The sequence below is a fragment of the Mustela nivalis genome, assembly GCF_964662115.1.
Source record: "Mustela nivalis genome assembly, chromosome: 16".
NCBI classification, from domain to species: Eukaryota; Metazoa; Chordata; class Mammalia; order Carnivora; family Mustelidae; genus Mustela; species Mustela nivalis.
The window spans coordinates 45754378-45776358 of NC_139035.1; the positions used below are offsets into that span (position 1 = coordinate 45754378).

Sequence of the window (21981 nt, forward strand, 5' to 3'; positions counted from 1 at the left end):
CTAATTACTTGTTTTTAAATCAGTGTATCTTTAAACTGTTATTTGATAAGCAGTCTTACTCAAATGAAATAAATCATGATAAATTATATATTTGAGAAAACCTTAATGAGATGTGTACCAGGTTGCTTTGGTAGACTAAAGTTGTTCTCTTCATACATATACTCTGTTTTTCTAAAATAATTTGGGGGACAAAAAACAGGAGATACTATCTTTCAGCTAGTCTAAGTTTAAATTTAGTAGATATTAAAATATATTATTAAAAAAACTAAAAACCAAATTAGAAAAAAATAAAGCAAATGGGCAAAATGGAAATAGCAAAAGTAGATATTTTATATTAAAATTTTTCCCCAACTTCTTATTGGTATATAAGCATATTGGTTATTGTGCATATATATATGATCCAATTAGCTTTTTATTTTTTATTTTTTTTAACTTTCAATTAAATTTTTTTTTTAAATTTTTTTTTATTAATTTTTTATTTTTTATAAACATACATTTTTATCCCCAGGGGTACAGGTCTGTGAATCACCAGGTTTACACACTTCACAGCACTCACCAAAAGAAAACATATTCATGGGACTCCTGGGTGGCTCAGTTGGTTAAGCAGCTGCCTTCGGCTCAGGTCATGATCCCAGGGTACTGGGATCGAGTCCCACATCGGGCTCCTTGCTCGGCAGGGAGCCTGCTTCTCCCTCTGACTCTGCCTGCCTCTTTGTCTGCCTGTGCTCACTCTCTCTCCCTCTGTCTCTGGCAAATAAATAAATAAAATCTTAAAAAAAAAAAAAAGAAAACATATTCAAAGTATTTTGTAAATAATATGAGAATAATTAAAGGTATTTGGCCAATAATATATATATCCATAAAAAAAGAAAACATCAATTGTAATGAAGGTTTTATGTTTTATTTTAATTTGAATTTATTTATTTATTTATTTTGGGTGGGGAGCACACTTGTTTGCACATATGAGCAGAGGTGAGGCGTTGGGGGAGGGGCAGAGGGAGCAGAGCATCTCAGCCCCTCTGTACTGACTGCAGAGCACTATTCAGGGCTCGATCCCCTGACCCTGAGATCATGTCCTGAACTGAAATCAAGAGGTAGTTTCTCAACTGACTGAGCCACTCAGGTGTCCACAAATGAAGTTCAAAAAATTAACTCTAGAAAAAGAGAGATTATTAATTATTGCATTATTAAAGCATTTGAAGAAATAAAATATTTTTAAAATTTGGAAGTATGATTATACAATTTCTTCTTGAAATTTTAACAGTGTAAATACCATGAAGATAATTCCAGGGTTATGAAAAGCAAATGGGAGAACAGATAATAGCTAAAAGAAATCAGGCAGAAAACAAATATGTGATAATGAGGGCTGAAACAAGCTACACTCAGGGCACAGCTTGACTACATCACTGAAATCAAGTTTCGTGGGATGTGTAGTGCTTGGATCACGAAAATCTAATGTCAATTATTGTTCAAGCCAAAATGGTATCTTCCTAAAACAGTCTATACTGACTGGATGTTGTAAAATGGCTCTGGGTCAGAGGGTGACACTAACTGAGGACCTTTGAAAACTCTAGCAGGAATGATTTGGCATCTGAATAATTCTCATGACAATCTTGAAGAATAAGTATTGAAAAAGAAAAAGAAGAAAAACAAATCACACTATACCCAGTTACACCTGCAGCCCTTGTGGAAATGCCATTGATGGAGGATTTAGAAATGTGGGGGCTGGTCCTCCATTTTTGCAGATCTACTGTTAGACTTTTGTACACCTTGATGTTTCTTCAGTCTTAAATGTCCTCCTTCCTATCATCCTTATCTGGTTAACTCCTATTCAACCTGCAAAGCCTACCCAAGATGCCATCGTGATTTACCTCTCCATTCAGGCTCTCACAAATCAACTCCTCAACCCTATCCCACTCCATCCTCTCATTGCTATTTGGGTTTCTTGCCTCCTCTAAGTGATCCTATAGTCTTCCTTTTGCTTATCTCCATCACAATACCTTATATGATAAAATACAGTATATTAATAAAATACAACAATCATTCTTTTTGTTTTCCTTACAAAAAGTGGTCTTTTGGAAAATGCTGGTCATGGGGCCTGGCACTTAACAGTCACTCAAAAAATGATCACTGGATGAATAAAAAAATGAAACAAGAAAATGAGTGGAAGACTCGAGAATTCTCATGGAGCCTTTCCATTACATCTGCAGATTGTAGACAACGTCAGGAAAGAGCAGAGGATGGTAGCAAATGTAATAGATAAGATTTGGGAACAAATGTTTAGTGATCTTAAAGCTCTACTGCATGAATTCAAGAAACTCTGATATCTGTAATTCCATTGTATATCTTGTCCACATGTCCTAAATTTTAATTTATAATTCTGAAGTCAGGGATGATTTTAGTTAAGTTCAAAAAATAAAAACTTTTGAGAGTCTGTGAAGTGAACATTTCAGTAACCACTTTTCTGTCTATTAAATTTTTGGTCAAAAAGGTTTGAGAAACTTGTTGCGCTGAGTGAAAATGTCAAAGCAAATAGGAGTTTTCTAAGAAATATTTTTACCCCTTTCCTTCTGTTATTTTTGTGATTTTTTTTGTTCTACTACATTAATTTCTCTGAGCCATTTTTATAATGTTTCCTTAAAATTTTCAAGTGAATTTTAACACTTCCTCTCACCCCCAATTACTTCATGTCTCTTTTACGCGCCATATTCTGAAAATAGTTAAAGATGTTAAATGGGTAAAGTGAGCACAGGAGAGATCAGTTGGCAAGAATCTCACAGGCCTGGGCAGGTGGGGGATGGTGTGTGGGGTGAGGATGGGGAGGCATTGCTGGGAAGAAGGAAAAGTGCAAAGGCTGTCCTACAATCAGGGACTGAGCAAAGAAAAGTGGATCGATTTAGACTTTGGCTCAAGCCCTAGCAACCAAAGGTCGAAAATGAAGACTTTTACTAATTTGTTGTCATTTGGGAACTTACTTCTGGCTAAGAATAATTTCAGCGATACTCAATAATTCAGTTGTAGTTGAACATTACATGCAGGCAGAAGAGTAGAATGTGCGTTCTCTGGACATGGTACCCTTAAAATAAACAAGGTTGGCTTCAGCTGACCTCCCCCTCTCATGACATTCTGGGGCATCTGCTCTGACCCTTCTCATGGGGCTCTCCTGCTTGGATCTGCCCTCCTCAGGAATACCCCACGTGCCAGACTTGCTTAGTCCAGTTCTTCACCCTCATCTTCCCTTTCTACCTTTCCTCACTAAAATGCTCCAGAAAAGTTATCCATTTAGGATAATTCACAATGAATTGCAGTGAGTAACACTAGCTTTCATTCTTCTAAAGTATTTGTTCAGAGTATTTGTCATTCCACATAAACTTCAGGTTTGTTCAATCTGGTGATCTCATATTTTTGAAGAAGACAGAATATTGAAGGCAGTTGGGTCAATGCACAACTTTAAATCACATCATAAAGGTAAGCACCACACAACTATCTCTGAAAATGGGGAGTTCTGGTGAAGGGAGAAGGAGAAAATTTATTAAGATATTGGAATTGAGACATAGATTTTTTTATTAGAAACCTCTACCTCAAGTTGTCTGGGAATGGGATAACCATGTATCACATTCACATATAACCTCATAAAAGAAGATAGTTTAGAATTAATTCTTATGACTTAAAAGGTCAATTATTTTTTCCTTTTTAGGGTTAACTCAAATTTGAAACCATATATAAAGTTCCTTTTCCTCTTCTTCTGATTGAAGAGAATCATCTAGCTTTGATCTATATTTTAAGTCCTTAATTAAAGAAGTTTTTTGCCCTTTAAACTTCCAGAATTAGATAACACATATATCTCTCCACACAAAATAGCCTGTGTATACTTGAACATGTTTCAACAGGTTTTCATTTATTCACATTTATGAGCCTGATAGTCCTGGGCTGTGGCTAATTTCAAAGAGTATGTGTTATGTTTAAGAGGCTATTATTCTCAACTCTGTCCTGTAAATCTGACCAGATTCTTAGCAGCCTGTGGGGACTCCTGCAAACATGATGTTTTATAAGGAAGCAATTATACAAATGGCAATGGGAATGCAGAGAGTCTATCACATTAAAAAGGTACTAGTTGGTCTCTAAGAAACTTGCGCCAAAAAATTCTTGCTATTGTCTGTTATTCCTCTTTCCTGGTGAGTAGCATTTTTTGAGGAATGTTCAGTTTTAAACAGACCAGAGGCCATTTATGAAAGCTAAAATGCCAAGCTCCTTTGAATAAAGCCGATTGTGGTAGTATTCAGGCCAGTATTCAACTAGAAGAAACCTATATGACAATTAAACACATTTTGATGAAAGATAAAATATAGATAAAATGAGTCAGCTAGAATCAATTATGTAAGTAAGGAGTTTAAATCGCTATGATTTAATTTTTATTACATATTTCACAGCATCAAATTTAATTCCAATTGCACTTTGTAAACTCTTAAACCATTTAATTAAACTTGGCTTCAATTCTTGAGTTTTAAATATGAACTACAAATAAAACAAATCTTCTTTATGTGACAAATGATATCTACATAAAGCCTCAGCAAACAATATGTAAATGTTGAGACACTGAAAGTATTCCTGTTAAAGAAAAGACAAAACAAAACAAAATACAAAAAAAACTTGGGTAAATAAAAAGGTGTTTATGAGTCCCTGGGTGGCTCAGTTGGTTAAGTAAGCATCTCCCCTTGGCTCAGGTCATGATCCCAAGGTCCTGGGACTGAGCCCCACATTGGGCTCCTACTTAATAGGGAGTCTGCTTCTCCCTCTCCCTCTGTCTGTTGGTCCCCCTGCCTGTGCGCTCTCTTTCAAATAAATAAATAAAATCTTTAAAAAAAAAAAAGATATTTGGTATGATTGGTAACATTAACAGTGTCCTGGAAGTCTTTGCCAATACAATATTTTACTTTTGAGTACTAACTGTAATATTTACGTGTGCAGAGGAACGATGGAATACCTAGTTGAAGAGGTGACTAGATTTTTTAAGATTTCCAAGGTAAAAGTCAAGCAGTAGTATATTAGAATGCAAAACTGAAAAAAGGCTCTACCCTTGAAAAAAATTAAACACATTTGAATAAGCCTTACAAAAATGATTAAAAGATATAATTAAAGCGATATCTACCTTTATTTTCTAGATTGAAAGATGCTCAGGGAGAGAGATTTTATGTTATTTGCTAATATTTCTCAATTCTTAGAGGCTGACATGAAGTAAGGGTTCAATCAAAACTTGTTGACTTAGTGAAAAGTTTTGGAAATTGATGAATGATAGGTAACTAATTTGGTTTAAAAATGTCAGCCAAATATTATCACATAACTTAGTTACCTATTATGAATTAGAAACCAAATTTCTTCCAAAGAAACTTTTTAATCTATTGAGAAGGAGGTTAGAATTAAATTTAATTATAAATCTGGTAATTATCTTACTGATACCAGAAAAAAAAAAAAAACTTCTACATTCATATTCACTTCTCCTATAGACTGATCTTCTAGAATATATCTCAAATACACCACAGGAAGAAACCCTTTTGAATAACTCAGTGTTACAAACATTGCATGTTCAACTTTTTCAAATTTATGTGTTATTTTCATTCTAATGATACAAGTATTGCTTGCTTCACTGCAAGACTTCTAAGGCTGTGGCAATATCAATTGTAAATGATACATGGATTTTTCTTTAGAGAGAGTTAACAACAATCTCCAAAATAAATTCCATCATCACATGATTTCACAGTTTCTATTGTCTAATTTCTGTTCTCATTCTATGTATGTTCATATGCTTCATAATACCTTCACCCAAAACATTTTGGTGAAAATTTGAAGCAGAAAAAATTATGATAATTTCAAGGGAAATTATTATGATAATTAGTTTTCAAAATGTTTATTAAAACATTTTTTGAGGGGTACTAGGGTGCTTGAGATGGTTAAGTGTCTGCCTTTGGCTTAGGTCATGATCTCCTGGTCCTGGGATGGTGCCCCAGCCTATGTATGTGGGGTAAGGGGGAGTTCCAGTTCACCAAAGAGTCTGCTTCTCCCTTCCCCTCTGCCACTTCCCCTCCTTGTCCTCTCTCTCTCTGTTTCTCTCTCGCAAATGAATAAATACAATCTTAAAAAAAAACAATTTTTGAGTTTTTACATTAAATAAAATTATGATAATCATATCATTTAAATAAGCTACTTACAATTTTTTAAACTTAGTAATGTCAAAAGCCACTCACACACACATGAAGCTAGAGAACAGTAATTAAATCACATTTTCTAGACCGAATTCCTATTACCACCGTGAAAAGCATATTAGCAAGTGTTTTATAATGTAGGAAAAAGTCTCCCTTTTCTTACTCTTACCTTCTGAAACACGAACAGCCCACAATATAAGCCAAATGATCTCCCCTGGAAATCTCATTCTGAGGATCTTTGAGGGGAACATTTGATAGCTGACAGTGTTCACACGATGTCAAGTTCTCTTCCTCTACGAAATGTGATTAGCACAGGAAAGCACTTGCTCAAAAGGAAATTGAAACACAACTCGGGAATTAAAGGGAGTAGCAGATGCTCCACCCCTCAGAAATTTTGCAAGGTAGACGAAAAAGTTAACCCCAAACCCCAGCAGTGTCAGAGTTTGAATCTGATTCTCCCTGCATTCCCCAATATTGAAAAAAATCATTTCTAGAACTGGAGTGAGTCAATGTTTTCAAAATAAGACCCAGACCAGTGTGAGCAAACTTTGCCTAGAATGTAGTGCTGGCCTGCTTTTCCCACAATCCAGGAAATTATTCCTTTTAGGGTTTCTTAAATATGTGTGTGAAGCAACAGGATCACTCTCCTTGGTCATAACTGCATTTAATAATTCAAAAATCAAGAAATTTGAACACTGAGTTTTTAAACCTTTTATTGAAACAGAATATGCATAAGGAGCATATAAACAAGTGGGTTGATGAATATTGAGATGGTGGAGATAAAGACAGCTCTGTATGAATTATGCTTGATTCATTTTTCCAAATATATTCATAAAAAGTCCAACTGACAAAGGTAGCCTGCTTTTGAACTGGAAGTTTTTCAGAGGGTTCAAATCACAAAGTCATGCTGAGTTCACTGGTATGTCTAAGAGAAAACAATTCTGGGTCATTAAGACCCCTTGCATGTTCATTGTTCTAGCTATAGGAGAACATTTCCTTGTAAAGGTCACAGGATATACATTTGCAATGAAAAAAGAAAAGAGAATGTTTGGAGGTTAAGAAGAAACGATATTTTTAAAATTTTAAAAAAGAACAAATTTTCAATTTTTTTTCCTACTGGGTTAGCTTATTTTGTGAGCTATTTAAGGATTCTTTGCCTAATCCTAAGGTACAATGACACTTTCCTCTAAAAGCATTTTTTTATCTCTCACATTTAAGACTGCATTTGACTTCTATGTATGGTATAATGAAGGGCGACAGATACATTTTTAAAATATGGCGATCCAATTCTTCTGGCACTGTTTACTGAAAATATCATCTCTTTCCTAGGACACTGCTTTATTCTGACTTTCATCATAAATCAGACAACTGGATATGTGAGAGTCCATTTCCTTATCTCTTCTCTAGGCTTAGTGAATTCACACAGCAATATTTACAAGTCTCACTTTAATTTTTAAAATAAAAAATAAAAAATAAGAAAATAAAATTTCTGAGGAAGTGTCAGTTTCTGGGAACTGGAGATTTTCTAGTTATCTTTTAAGTTGTTTTCTTATAAGGACAATACTGTATGATTTCACTTATATGAAGAATTTTAAAAATGTAACAGATGAACATAGGTGGAGAAAAGAGTGAGGAAAACCATAAAACAGACTTGTAACTGTAGAGAATAAACTGAGGGTGGCTAGAGAGGTGGTGGGCAGGTGGATGGTTTAAAGGGTGATGAGTATGAAGGAGAGCACCTGTGATTAGCACTGGGTTCATTATGTAAGTGTTCTTGTTTAATTTTGTTGTGATCTAAAGATGTACTCTCAATAATTCTATTCTTTCAAAACCTGACTATATTAATATCCAAAATGTACAAAGAACTTCTCAAACTCAACAACTCAAAATGAATAATTCAATTAAAAAACGTGCAGAAGGCATGAATAGGTACTTCTCCAAGGAAGACATGTTGATGGTCAACAGACAATGAAAAGATGGTCAACATCACTTATCATCAGGGAAATACACATCAAAACCAAAATGAGATGTCACCTCACACCTGTCAAATGGCTAAAGTCAACAACACAAGAAGTAACTGATGTTGACAAAGATGCAGATAAAGGGGAACTCTCTTGCCCTGTCAGTGGGAATGCAAAGTAGTACAGCCACTCTGTAAAACAGTACGGAGGCTCCTCAAGATGTTAAAAATAGAGTTACCCTACACCCAGCAATTGCACTACTGGCCCAAAAATATAGAGGAAGTGAAAAGACTGGGTGCCTTCACCCCAGTATTCATAGCAGCAATGTCCACAATGGCCAAACTGTGAGAGGAGCTGAGATGTTCTTCAACAGATGAATGGATACAGAAGATATGATTCAGATAAAATGGAATATTACTCTGCCAGAAAGGGTGACTACCTACCATTCCCATCAGCATGGATTGAATTGGAGAGTATTATGCTAAGTGAAATAAGTCAATCAGAGAAAGACAATTTTCATAAGATTTCACTCATATACGGAACATAAAGAATCATGCAAACTATATTGTTCATAGATTAAAATTGTCATTTCCTGAAAGGTGTAATTCTGGGGTCTTATATTTGAAAAATAGTTGAACTGCTGAAAAAAATAGTCAACCATCCTTGTCTCATTTGTTATCTTTGGTCCTGTTATCTTCAGTTGTGGTGTAAACTGAGGCTTACTGCAATGTTGTGTTTCATGTGCCATGAGGGTAAGAATGACTGTTCTGATACTGACATCTTGACGTGGTTACAGCATTTAATTTTAAAAAGGCATTAATACTGGCTGTACCCAGACAGCCTTATGATAAGACTTGCTGGCGGGGAGATGGGAGGGGCGTGGGTTAACTGGGTGATGGGCATTAAGGAGGGGACCTGCAATGATGAGCACTGGATGTAACAAGTAAGTGATGAATCACTAAGTTTTATTCCTGAAACCCATACTACAGCATATGTTAGCTAACATGAATTTAAATAAAAATTGAAAAAAAATATTATGTAAACAATAACTTTCTCTTGTTCCTAGAAACAGTGGTCAAAGTTAGCTGAGGTCTATCCTTAATGAAAAAAATGGCTGCTGCTAGTTTGGATATAATCTCTCTACCAGCAGTTCCCATCTGATGGCAAACACAGTACAAGATTCAGGGTTAGTGGAGCCAAATAGAAGAATTCTTTTATTCTTTATGTTGTTTTAAGATTGAACTACATATTGACCTTAGTAACAAGAAATGAAATGGTATCCTGATTCTTTGCTCATAGAACTGGCTGCAAAGAAAACCTGAATCAGAGTACACAGCAGGGAAAGGAAAGAAAGAAAGAGAGTCAAAAGAAATATGTCTTTCTTCATTATGAATTTAACTGTGAAATTCGATTATGCATTACTGGCCCAAATAAATTTAGGATCAAAATTTCTCAAATGAGAATAAATCTGTGAAGTTACAGATGCTATGAATTTTTATGTTAAAACCGTTTCAAATTGTTGTTCAAGAATGTCATCCTAATTCCTAACCCCCCAATAGCACATTAAAACATGCTGTTAAGGATTTTGCTAACCTTGCAAAATTGTTTAATATACAAATTTTAAATAATTATTCCAAATGAAAAGTATAATTTAATTTTGTTTTGATGACTTCAAAAATTTTGAAGTAATATTTTTTGATTATGAAATTAATTTCTTCACCACTCAGGTACATCCCAGCTACTCATAATTTTGGTTTCTGTCTCTCATCTGAAACAGTTCTCTTGGAGCGCTCCCAGTAGGTTTCCTAATCATTTATTTAGTCCTTTTCAGTGTATTTTTTTTTAGGGCTACTCCAATAGATTACCACAAACTGGATGGTTTAGAACAGAAATTTGTTTCCTCACAGTTCTAGAGGTCAGAAGTCTGAGGTGAAGGTGTTGGCAGGGCCTCACCATTTCCAGAGATACTAGTGAGTAGCTTTCTATGCCCTTCCTAGCTTCTGATGGTTGTTGTCATCCTTGTAGTTCCTTGTTTTGCAGGGGCATCACTCCAGTCTCTGCCTCCATTGTCATGTGGCCTTCCTCCACATGTGTGGTCTCCATGTTTCTGTGTCTAAATCTCCCTCTTTCTTTTATAAGAACACCAGTCACTGATTATGGACCCTAATCTAGGTTGACCTAATCTTACCTCAATCATATCTGCAAAGATCCTATTTCCAAATAAAGTCCCATTCAAATTTATGGAAAGTAGGGCTCGAACATACTATTTTGGGGGACATAATTCAACCAAAAATACTCAATCTTATTAAAATTCCCCATAACCTCTTTGATGCCTTTGACATTATTTTTTTTTTGAAATTCCCTCTTCTTGTCTTTCATGATACTCAATTTTTCTTGTCCTTCATCTTAAACTTTGTTCAGTTATGTCTTCTTGATTGTTTCATTTTCTAGTTAGTGTTTCCATGTGGCATTCCTATATGGTTGTCTTTAGTTCTTTGTTTTCCATAGTCTCAATCTCCATGCATTAATAAGGACATACTGGTAACTACATGTACTTATGTTAGCTGGATGATGACATGAACAGAAAAATAATCATAGTTCTACTTGGGAACTTGTAAAACAGAGGGACAGAGGTAAACATACCACTAAGTGTAACACTGAGTAGAAAAGGAACATAAATCATGTAATAGGAGGACTTCAAAATAGGGAAGATACTCTAACTGAATTTTGAAAAAAATGAGTGCTCAACAGGCTAATTTTCATGAACTTCTACTCCATTTTCTTTTCTTGGTGGAAAGATTTTAATTATGAAATACATTTTTAAAATCGATATAAGAATATCCATATTGTCAGTTCTCTTTGTGCTAACATTTAATAGACTTTCTTTAGAATAATTTCCAACTTAAAGAAATGTTGCGAATATAGTGCACAGAATCCCTGGATAATTTTATTCAGCTTCCCCTGTGGTTAATGTTTTGCATTACTATGGTACATTTGTCATGACTAATGAAACAAGAGCGATACACTGTAATTAACTAAGCTCCATGTTTTACTCCAATTTTCTTAGTTTTTTATCTAACATCCATTTCTTTACCAAAATCCCACCAATAGTATCACATCACGTTACATTTAGTCATTATGTCTTCTTTGTTTCCTTGACAATTTGTTCAGCTATTTTGAGGTGGCCCTCAGTTGGAGCTTTTCTGAAGTTCTTCTTTATTTTATTGAGGTTATGTGTTTTTGGAGGAGGATCACAGAATGAAAGTGTTGTTCTCATTACTTCTTATCAAACTTGCATATTATCAACATGACATCATTGATGATGTTATCCTGAATTACCTAGATGAAGTGGTGTTTGTTGGGAATTCAGAATTAAACTCCACCACTTTATGGGGAATATTTACATAAATGACTTAAAATTCATCAGTATGGAAATTCATTTCTTTACTTCCCGTTTATATACTCGGTCATTTATGAACATTTGTATGGATTTCTAGATGTTTGGTTTATACTTCAAGTGATAACCTTATATGCCAATCTAAAAACAAGAAATCAGTTCAAGAAGCAAAGCTTTTACCTGGGACCAAAGAATTGCAATTTGGGTTACATCAATTTAGGTAGAAACTCAGTGTACTGATTAGAGAAGGTGGACTTAGGAATTTTATGAGAAAAAAGAAGAAGATTAGGCAAGTTGTTTTGAAAAGAGTTCATTGGTGCTGAGAAGCAGGGCTATATTTGTACTTTCTTGATTGGTCAGGCAAAGTGATCACTAGGCAAAAATTCAATTTTATCAATCTTCTCAAACAGGGTGTTTGATTTCCTGCTGACTTCTTGGAATGCTGGTATTTCAGACCAATTCAAAGATTCAGAAATTTTACATGCAAGGCATTTCCACTGAAATGGCTTCTCTGGCTGCATTTCAAAATGGCTCTACTTATATCTTATGTACATGACTGCTACATTATTGTCTCAAATCCAACTTTGCCCATTTTGAGCTCTTTTAGGTGACTTCTGTGTACTTTTGATATGTCCCTGTAATTTTGATTTTTTTTTAGCACTTCCTTATTTTCTAACCCTGCAAGATGTCTCAGGATCATCTTGCACATTTCTTGTCCCAGACCTAGAATCAGCCATTTTTCTGGGAGTCCAGGTTCCTTTTATTGAGGGCAATATTAGAAACCAAGATTCAGAGGCTGACGTGCTTGTTGTTACTGGGGTTCTTGCTTCTAGGCTCTCTCAGGATGAAGAGCTAAGAAATTAAACACTAGTCTGTGTATATACACATATTTCCATATCTCTCTGTATGTACATGTTCAGACCAATGGCTCTGACTCTAACCCGATATTAGATAGTTCATTCTAGTCCTCCTCCTTGCTTATCTGTAAGCTTCCTTTCTAACACTAAGAAGATTGGATCCTACCATTTGACACTGATTTCCTTTTGTTTAATTCCAGTATACATGTATAGTATTTTCAGATTCATCTATCCACACCCACATGGGAAATAATTTCACCAACTATAGTACTCCTTATGTACAGCTCCTTTGTCTTTAGTCTTACAGTCCCAATAATTTCTGAAGTTATTTAGTTCAGGACCCTTTTTCCCTCCCTCTTCTGTGACATTATACCATGCATTTATAATACCATTTATTTGTTTTGTTACATTTTGCATTCCATCATGAGATCCTTCAACCTCTTAATTGTTTTCTAAAACTTTGAGTATATGAATTTTTACTTTTTGTGCTGTAAAGTTTCTTGAGTTTTGATAAATGTGTAATGTCATGTATCCACTACCCTAGTACCATACAAAATTCTACTGCCCCAGAAAAAAATCTCCTGTACTTCACCTAATCAAATTGTGAATTTTCAGCTCATTAACTTTTATTACATGACTCCCTTATTCTCCCGGAAATTTCTTACTGTCTTGGCTAATGCCCTGAATTACCACTCTTCTGGACTGTTATGATAGAGGCTGGAAGAAGAGGGGAATATAGCAGGGAAAAATTCACTTTGTTAAGAAATCCTGGGTCTGCAAAATTACTTTTTTTTAAGTTCTATTTCTTAATGCCTCAATGGGCTTTTTCAATGAAACAAATCTGTCTAGATCTTAACACATGTATAATAAACTTGCTATTATATCTGCATTTTATACCCATGATTTGTTTATCTTAAATAATTTTGTTTCTCACAACATTAATATAATAGTGGCTAAAGTGTTATATCTGACATCACAAAAATTCTTTCAATGTTTCATCATTAAAGAGCAAATTTTCATCTATTGCTACTTAATCAGTTTCTTAAATAAGAGAAATGACTGTAAATTATGCCAAATACCTTTTCGTATTGTATGACAATATCAGGTGAGCTTTCTCTTTTGGTTTATTACTATAGTAAAGAGATTCCCCAGACTGAGACATCAATAACTGGTATTATATTAGTGTTAAACTAATAGGCATCTAGAACCTTGCATATGTAAAACAAAACTCTTAATTCATCATCCACCAAAAAAGCCCACTTTAGCCTTTGTCTTCCCATCTTAATGAATGTTAATCAGTTGCTCAAGGCCAAATTCAAAGGGCCATCTTCATTTTCTTATTTTCTTTCTATACCACAGCTGATGCATCATAAGACATATTTATCCTATCCCCAATTATATTCCCAATTCAGCCCTTTTCACCCTTTATGCTTCTTCATTTTCCTCCATAGTGCATATATGTTTACATACATAAACCTCCACTATATTTATTGATATATGGGAAACATTGGCCTGTTTGGGTGCTTTTTCTCTGTAATGCCTATTCATTAGTTTGCCCAGTTAAAAAAATAAGTTGTATGTCTCCTCTATTACTGATTTGTAGGAATTCTTTTTTTTTTTAATTTTTTTTTATTTAATTTTTTATTTTTTATAAACATATATTTTTATCCCCAGGGGTACAGGTCTGTGAATCACCAGGTTTACACACTTCACAGCACTCACCAAAGCACATACCCTCCCCAATGTCCATAATCCCACCCCTTCTCCCATCCATATCAGTTTTGATATTATCAGTCACGTATAAGTTCAAGTTTTAAACAGGTTTGTCAATTTAAATTAAACCTTACTGAAAAAATAACATTTGAGCAAGGCTTGAAGGAGGGATAAAAATTCATGCATATGTCTGTGCAAAAAAAAAAAACAAAAAAAAAACAAAAAACAAAACAAAACAAAACCAAAAACAACCAGCCAGGATGTAGTCTGAAGCTGGAATGTGGAGGAAAACAGCAGTAAGATTATTTATTTATTTATTTATTCATTTTTGGAAGAAGGAGAGAGAGTGCATGAGGAAGGGGAGGTGCAGAGGGAGAAGCAGACTCCCTGCTGAGTAGGGAGCCTGATGTGGGACTCAAACCCAGGACTCTAGATCATGACCTGAGCCCAAGGCAGATGCTTAACCATTGATCCACCCAGCTAGTTGAGATATGGTTGGATTCTTGATACAATTTTAAGGTAAGCATAACTCAAATTCCTAGTCAAAGAGATATAGTGAGTTATTGGAAAATAGGAGTCAAAAATGCTCTATAGGCTTTTGGCCTAAGCAACTGAAAAGTTGGATTTATCCTAAAAAAGAAAAAAAAAAAAAACCCTTGTATTTAGAAACTTTAGAATCACTGACTACCTTGACCAAAACAATTTTTGCTGGTACAGAAAGAGTAAAATCTTCGAATGGGGTTAAAAGAGTGCAGCAATAACATTGAATACAGTCCATGATTTTTGCTATAAATAGGACATAAATACCTATGTAAAACTTGAGGTAAGGAGACATGAACACAACATTTACTTTTGTTCCTTCTTTTCATAAGATTGAGAGATAAAATACAAGCTGGTAGGGAGGACCCAGTATATCATAGAACATAGTCAAATAAAAGTGATGCTCTTAATGGAAAGACCAGATGGAATTGACTCCACAAAGAGAAGGACTGGCTCTAGGTAGGTGCAGAGGCAGTTGATAGTCAAAGGAGAGAAGGAAGAGAGCAGGAAATAAGGGTGCTAATGGCTGCATAAGATAGATGCAATGGTGGAAATGTGGATATTTTTGTTTGTTGCTTCAGTTTTTTTCAAAGAAATAGAAGTATGGGCCCTAGCTCTGATTAAAGATAAGGCAGAAGGAATTGGACATTTGAAAGAGAAAGTGGAACATTTGAGCAAGGCTTGAAGGAGGGATAAAAATTCATGCATATATCTGTGCAAAAAAAAATAGTTGTCTAAAAATATGGAAATACACATGTACTCTGGAAAGGTATGATTTTTAGGGCAGCATTAAGGACTCAATTAAAGTTGTGGCTGTGAATTCAAAGTCAGACCAGTCACCACCATTGACTGTGTGTGTGTGTGTGTGTGTATGTTTCAGGTTCATGGGGGTGAAATCCCAGTTGATTATCTTCCTTAAGGATAAGTGGACCAGCACTATTTATAGAAAGGCAGCTTCTTGTAACATAAGTGGGGTCTACAATCATGGATAGTTCTCTCTTTAAGCAGTTAATTCTGTTCCAGTGGCCAATTTACTCATTCATTCCCATGTGACTAAATAATAAAATGCAAAAATAAAATAAATAAAATAATAAAACCACACTGCCTCAGTCATTGTATCCTGGTAGGGTGAGTCCCCCCAGTGAAGTCCCGGGAATGTACTCTTTCATAGGCCTTACAGATTTAGCTTGTCAAGGTTCTTTTTTTTTTTTTTTTTTACTTTTTAAAAAATTTTTAATTTTTAATTTTTTATAAACATATAATATATTTTTATCCCCCGGGGTACAAGTCTGTGAATTGCCAGGATTACACACTTCAACGTTCATTTTCGACGAGAAACTAGTCTGGCTGGTCCTAAAGGTTCATCTGCTTCCCCACTGAGATCACAAAGCAGAGAGCTGACTCAGCTGGAGCAAGACATTCTGTGGACTATCAAAGCTTTTGACTTCTTGGTATTTTCATGCTGTTCTAGGGTTTTTGAGGTGCGGACTATGGTCCTTCAGGTACACACTGTTAGTGTTTCTCCTGGGTTCTGAGATTCCTTGACACATTTATTTAGAGAAAGATGTTCTTTAGTCCCTCTTAGGCTAACCTACAAATATGGAGCATGCAGTGGGAGTCGGGCTTGTTCTTCTTCGAGGAATCTCAACTGAGCAGTCCTCTCTCTTTTGGAGTCTATACTCGACTTATGTTGTGAGGCAATGAAAATTCAGGAGAATTCTTGTGATCCCTACTTCTCTGCTTGCAAATCTACTCCCAGCTCCCAATAAATCCCATGCTATATACATACTGTAAGGCACTAATGGTATTTGTCTGTGACTTCCTTGTTTGATGTTAAGACATGGGACATGCTCTACTTCTCCTGGTGCTGTGTGTTTTTGGAAGCAGGAGTTTAATTGGAGTAAATTGAAGTTTTCCAACCTTGAGACAATGACAGGTCACTGGAAGACCAGTTATCAGGTAGCCAGTAATCAAGACTGGGGAGGGCGTCCACCAATCCTGGACTTTCAGAGAAATTGCTGAGAATTCTATTCAGGCTTAAGAGGAGGCAGGACAGATGGAGTTGGCTAACTCGGCACCTAGCAAGACTTTGGAACTGCCTGATGCAGGCCCCAGGGAGAATGGAAAAGAGCAGAAGAGTTTGTTAGCCTCTAAATTCCCCAAAGCAAACAAGTCATTTGAAAAAGAACTGGATTTGTACAAAAAGAAAAACCCCAGCTTTTAGATGGCTGATAGCAGAGATGAGTCCAGGTCCTTTGGGATCTGGAGAAAAACTGTAGAAAGGTAAATGCTCTATGGCTGAAGGCCAAGAAAATGATGAAATAAGAGACAAGTGGATGCATAGCAGCCTAGCAGTAGGTTGGTGCCAAAGCCTGGACTGCCCCTCAAAGAATTAAAGAAGGAATAAGTGGGATAAGAACCAGTTATAGGACTGGATCCCCTACTTTTCTCCCAGGGGAAGATTCCAAACATTCTTGAATTTATAGATGCCAAATTTCCTGTTTTGTCAGCCTGTATAGTTGATTAAGTAAATAAGAAAAACACATTTTATTTTTACCTTCACTTCTTACTCTGAATATTTTTTTATATCTGTAGATCCTATCTTCTGATCTATATTATTTTTCTTTTGCCTAAGGGAAATCTTTCAACATGTCTTATAAGGCACGTCTATCAGTGATGAAATCCCTCAATTGTTTCATTGAGAAAATTATTTCCTTTTCACTCTTGAAAGTCAATTTTGCTGGATATAGACTTCTAGATCAGTAGAATGCTCCTTGAGTACTTTATTTGACTCTTATATTCTTGCTTTTGCAGTTTCGGATGAAAATTTGGCCATAATTCTTACCCTTGTTCCTCTGATAGATAAGGTGATTTTCTCTATATAGTCTTTAACATTTTGTGTGTGTTGAGTCTTTGGTTTTCTGATGTTTGAATGCGATAAGCTTAGGAGTACTTTCTGGAAGTTGTTCTGCTTGGTGTTATCTAAAGTTCCTGAATTTGGTGCCCAATTTTAATTTTTGAAAATTCTTGGCCATTTTTATTTCAAGTATTTCTTCCGTTTCTTTCTATGTTTCTTCTCCTTCTGATATTCTAATTACACATACTTGACACCTTTCAAAATTTTGCTGTAGTTCCCAGAGGTTCTGTTCTACTTAACTGTTATTATGATTTTCTCTTTGAATATTAGTTTGGAAAGTTTCTGTTGACCTATTTCCCACTCACTGGTTCTTTCCTTGGCCATGTTCAGTCTAGTGAGGAGAACACCAAAGGCATTTTTTTTCATTTCAGTTACTGATTTCTTTGTTGTTGTTGTTGTTGTTTAAAGATTTTGTTTATTTGACACAGAGAAAGAGATCACAAGTAGGCAGAGAGGCAGGCAGAGAGAGAGTAAGAGAAGCAGGCTCCCTGCTAAGCAGAAAGCCTGATGTGGGGCTCGATCCCAGGACCCTTAGCCCACTGAGCCACCCAGGTGCCCTATGTTTCTGATTCCTAACGTTCCTTTAGATTCTTTCTCAGAATCTTTTATCCCTTCATTCCCATCTGTTTTTGCATGTTGCGTATATTTTTCCCATTGAAGCTCTTAACATTTAACATTAAAAAAAAAAAAAAATGTTTGGCAGCCTCCCAGTCTCTGACCTAGAGGAGCTGAGAGCTCAGGACCCCACTCCGCACTGCACGCTCTGAGAAAAGCAGTCAATCCCTTCTGTCTCCCTGTGTCCAGCTGCGCTCTGAGCTCACCCAGAATGTGAGTTTCCCCGGATCTTGTGCAGATCATGGTTGATGGCAACTCCAATTTATGGCATCCCGGAGCTGAGACCCCACTCCTTAGCTCATTCTTTGTGACAGGTTTTCTTGCTCTGATACATGGAGATCTGCAGCACTCAGGCACCTGTGGTCTTTCTGTATTCCTGAGGGTCCTGAGACCACACTGTCCCAGTGAGGGTTCCATCCCTCTGCTAAGCCACTGGAACATCATCCCTCATGGAAGCAGATTTCTAAAAGCTCTGATTTTTTGCAAACCTGCTCTCTCTTGCTGGCAGCTGGCTGATGGAGTCTCCCTCTCCCCACTATCTTCCTGTATATCATCTCGGATTAATTTCTCCACTGGTTGTACCTTCCAGGAAGTGCTCGTTTTTATGTTCCTAGAGTTTCTGCTATTCTTTTCTTCCATCTCATATTAAGTTTGCAGGTGTTCAGAATGGTTTTATAACAATCTAGCTGCATTTCTGGGACCAGACAAAATTTAGGTCTCCTACTCCTCTGCCATCTTGGATCTCTTACTTTACGGCCTTTAATGTCATATATATAAACAATATTTACTAAAATATGTTTTGTCTTGTCCCCGAGGAATAGCTAGAAAATTGACTGAGGCGTCTATAGTACACATGTGTAAATTGATTTTAAACATAGTTATTCATTTATATTCATAATATTTAGGGAAATTAATTTTCTTACTTTACAACTTTAAATAATTATTTCCTATTATAATCTGGATTAAAAATATTTTTTCCTATAATTAATAATCTCAATTACTTAATTATATGTATTAATGTGTTAGGAAATAGTATAGGTAAAAGCATGAACTGCTACATTAGTTCAATTTTATTTCTTCCTAGAACTCAATTAGAATTCATCAGAAAGAAATAGACTGGACAATGTTTGTGGATTTTCCTGACCTGAATATTTGGTCTGAGTGTTAAAGGAAAGAGGCTGAAAAGATACAATTTGCATGAGAAAGAGAATATAATTATATTTCAAACCTCTTTAAAAAATATATTTGCATGATGATTTTAATTGTTCATTAATATTCTATGAGTATACAAAATTTACAGTAATTTCTCAATTAAATTTTAATTTTCAATAGGCATTATTTTGCCTTATTCTCCCCTTATTATATTATGAAAATCATCACCTTTTAACCTATAGTGAATTTCAGCTTCAAACTTCCTTTCTCTTTTTTTATAGTGTGGTGTGAACAGGTGAACTAGGTCCACAGTTCAGATCCAATCTGAGATTCAATTTTTAATGTTACAAATTAAAGAAACAGTTATGTGGTTGATTCAATATTCTGAAAGGAATAGAAGTGGAAGCATTTGGCTTTAGAGGGCAGCAGTGGTCCTGAGTCAAATATCTAGCCCTGTTCTGACACATTAGACAGCATACTGGAAAGTGTCCTGGTGAAGACCAAGAACAAATATCTACACTAAAAGAAAAGCACATTCCTAGATATAGATGGATTCAAATTCATCACTCCATGTTTCTCCTACTTATAAAACTTTTACATTCTTGTTCTAAAACAATGGGGTAATAGCTGGATATTTTAATACAGGAGTCCTTTTCTATTTCCTCACCTAAAGGAAAAACAGTATCAGTTAAAGTGCTGAGTGTTCTGTTTTGTATTGTTTTAGTCCCAGTTGACCACATGGTATGATACCAAGGTGCTTTCTGTTTGCAAGAGCTAATCATTAAATAAAATGAATTTTATAAATTTACCTTTGAGAACCTGATTTCAAAGACCTCATCACAGGGTCTTTTTTTATTCTGTTAGAACACATTTTAATCTAGAGAATTTTTATTCTAATGTTTAGAGCACTAGATACAGGGCAGTTCTTTTACTTACAGATAGTTAATGGAAGTCCTCTCAGCCAGGGGAGAGGAGAGGAAAGGAAGAGCAAGGTAGAAGATGAGTATAAGGAGATAATTGGAAATCTCAGAGATATTTCTGCTCCACTTTTCCCCTAAAACTTTGGAAGAAAACAACTTTCAATGGGTGCTTTACAGTATAGTAAAGATCTCATTGTGGCATTTTAGAAAGAAAAGGAACCCCAAATAGCACCACCTTGTTTCTCATGTGTGTGATGGAGAATATCCAAGTTTTCAAGAGGGAGATTGTTCTGAACAGCTGTTTTTACACCCAATGAGCCCTGGGAGTAGGATCAGGTAAGTATAAAATGGGAATTCCTCTCAATATGATGGCCTTAGACGGCGCACAACTGGAAATTTCTGCAAAGAGGCCAATTTGGCTGCAGGAGAGTGCTTACAGATATGGAAGTAACAGACTAGGGATGAAAGGAGGATGGCAAATGTATATATATATATATAACATATATAATATATATTATACACACACACACACACACTTAATAAGTGTATAAAAAAGGGCACATGATCTGCCTAAGCTGAAGGCAAATGCTTAATGACTGAGCCACCCAGGTGCCCCCAAAATTATCTTTAATGGCCTGAATGCATGTGCCAAAATGGTAGGAGTGGTTTATTTTAATCTGTGGAGTAATGTGGGATTATTTTCTTATGTATTAATACTTGTGTAAGTTCCAATGCAGTTAGCATATATTGTTACTCAACAGAAGGGAAAAAAAACAGAGTATAAACACTAAATTTTATTTTGTCATTTACAGTTGTTCATAATATGAAATTGAATAACTTCTTGCTCAGAATTCAGCTTTAACTCTGTATAAATGCACGGAATGCCCAGCAATCCCTGTACCCACCGATGGAAGATTATTCCTGACTTTGCTGTGAAAGACAGGAGGCGGGGGGTCAACAGTCAGAGACAAAGACCCTTTGCTCTTCTTTGCTCCCACCTTTACTCATGCTTCTGGATAATCACAAATCTTTATTACTCTGTTTCTCAAGCAAGTGATGTGTAGCAAGGGGTCTTACAGAAAACAGAAGAGTCTGATTACGGAAAGACACAAGGTGGGGTTCACTTGTTCTATGCTGCTAAACATAGCTTTAGGGGACAATGCCTACATCTCTTAGATCACATGGCAGCTCAAGAATTCTTTCTTGGTTGTCGGCTCCAGACCTCACCCCACTAAACCTTACCAATATTCTAAAACTGCATCACTTTCATATTCTTAGATATAGTTGTCTATTTCCTTAGGTCATATCTGGTATATAATTACTACAGTTTCTTTTACAATAAAACATTGGAATATTTCTACCTTAAATCAGTCATTAATTCATTCTTATTGTTATTTGACTACTATTAATTGTATTTTACTGTTAGCTAGAGAACATTCTGGTTTCTGGGATTACCACAATGGGAAAAAACAAAGACAAAAATGTCTTACCTTATGGAAACTATGGTCTAGTTGAGGGCATATTATTAAACAAATGAATAAGTATGTATGTGTGTTGGATGTGATAGGAGTTGTGAAGAAAAAACACAGCAGGGAAGATGGATAGGGTGTGTATGTCTTTGTGTGTTGCAGTCACGGTTTGAAAACTAAGTGGAAAAGAAAAAACTAATCAAATGGTCATATAGGAATCAAAGAAATTTTATATCATAC

At 35.6% G+C, this 21981-nt stretch overlaps 1 protein-coding gene across 1 annotated transcript in view; it reads right to left on the reverse strand.

Annotated features, from left to right (window-relative positions):
• The window catches only part of CFH (complement factor H), a 50749-nt gene extending 44202 nt beyond the window's left edge, over positions 1-6547 (reverse strand). The window contains exon 1 of the mRNA XM_082702155.1: positions 6370-6547. Within this exon, the coding sequence (XP_082558281.1) occupies positions 6370-6451 (82 nt within the window). The 5' untranslated portion in view covers positions 6452-6547. The remainder of the gene's footprint in view (positions 1-6369) is intronic.
• Between the last annotated feature and the right edge of the window lie 15434 nt (positions 6548-21981).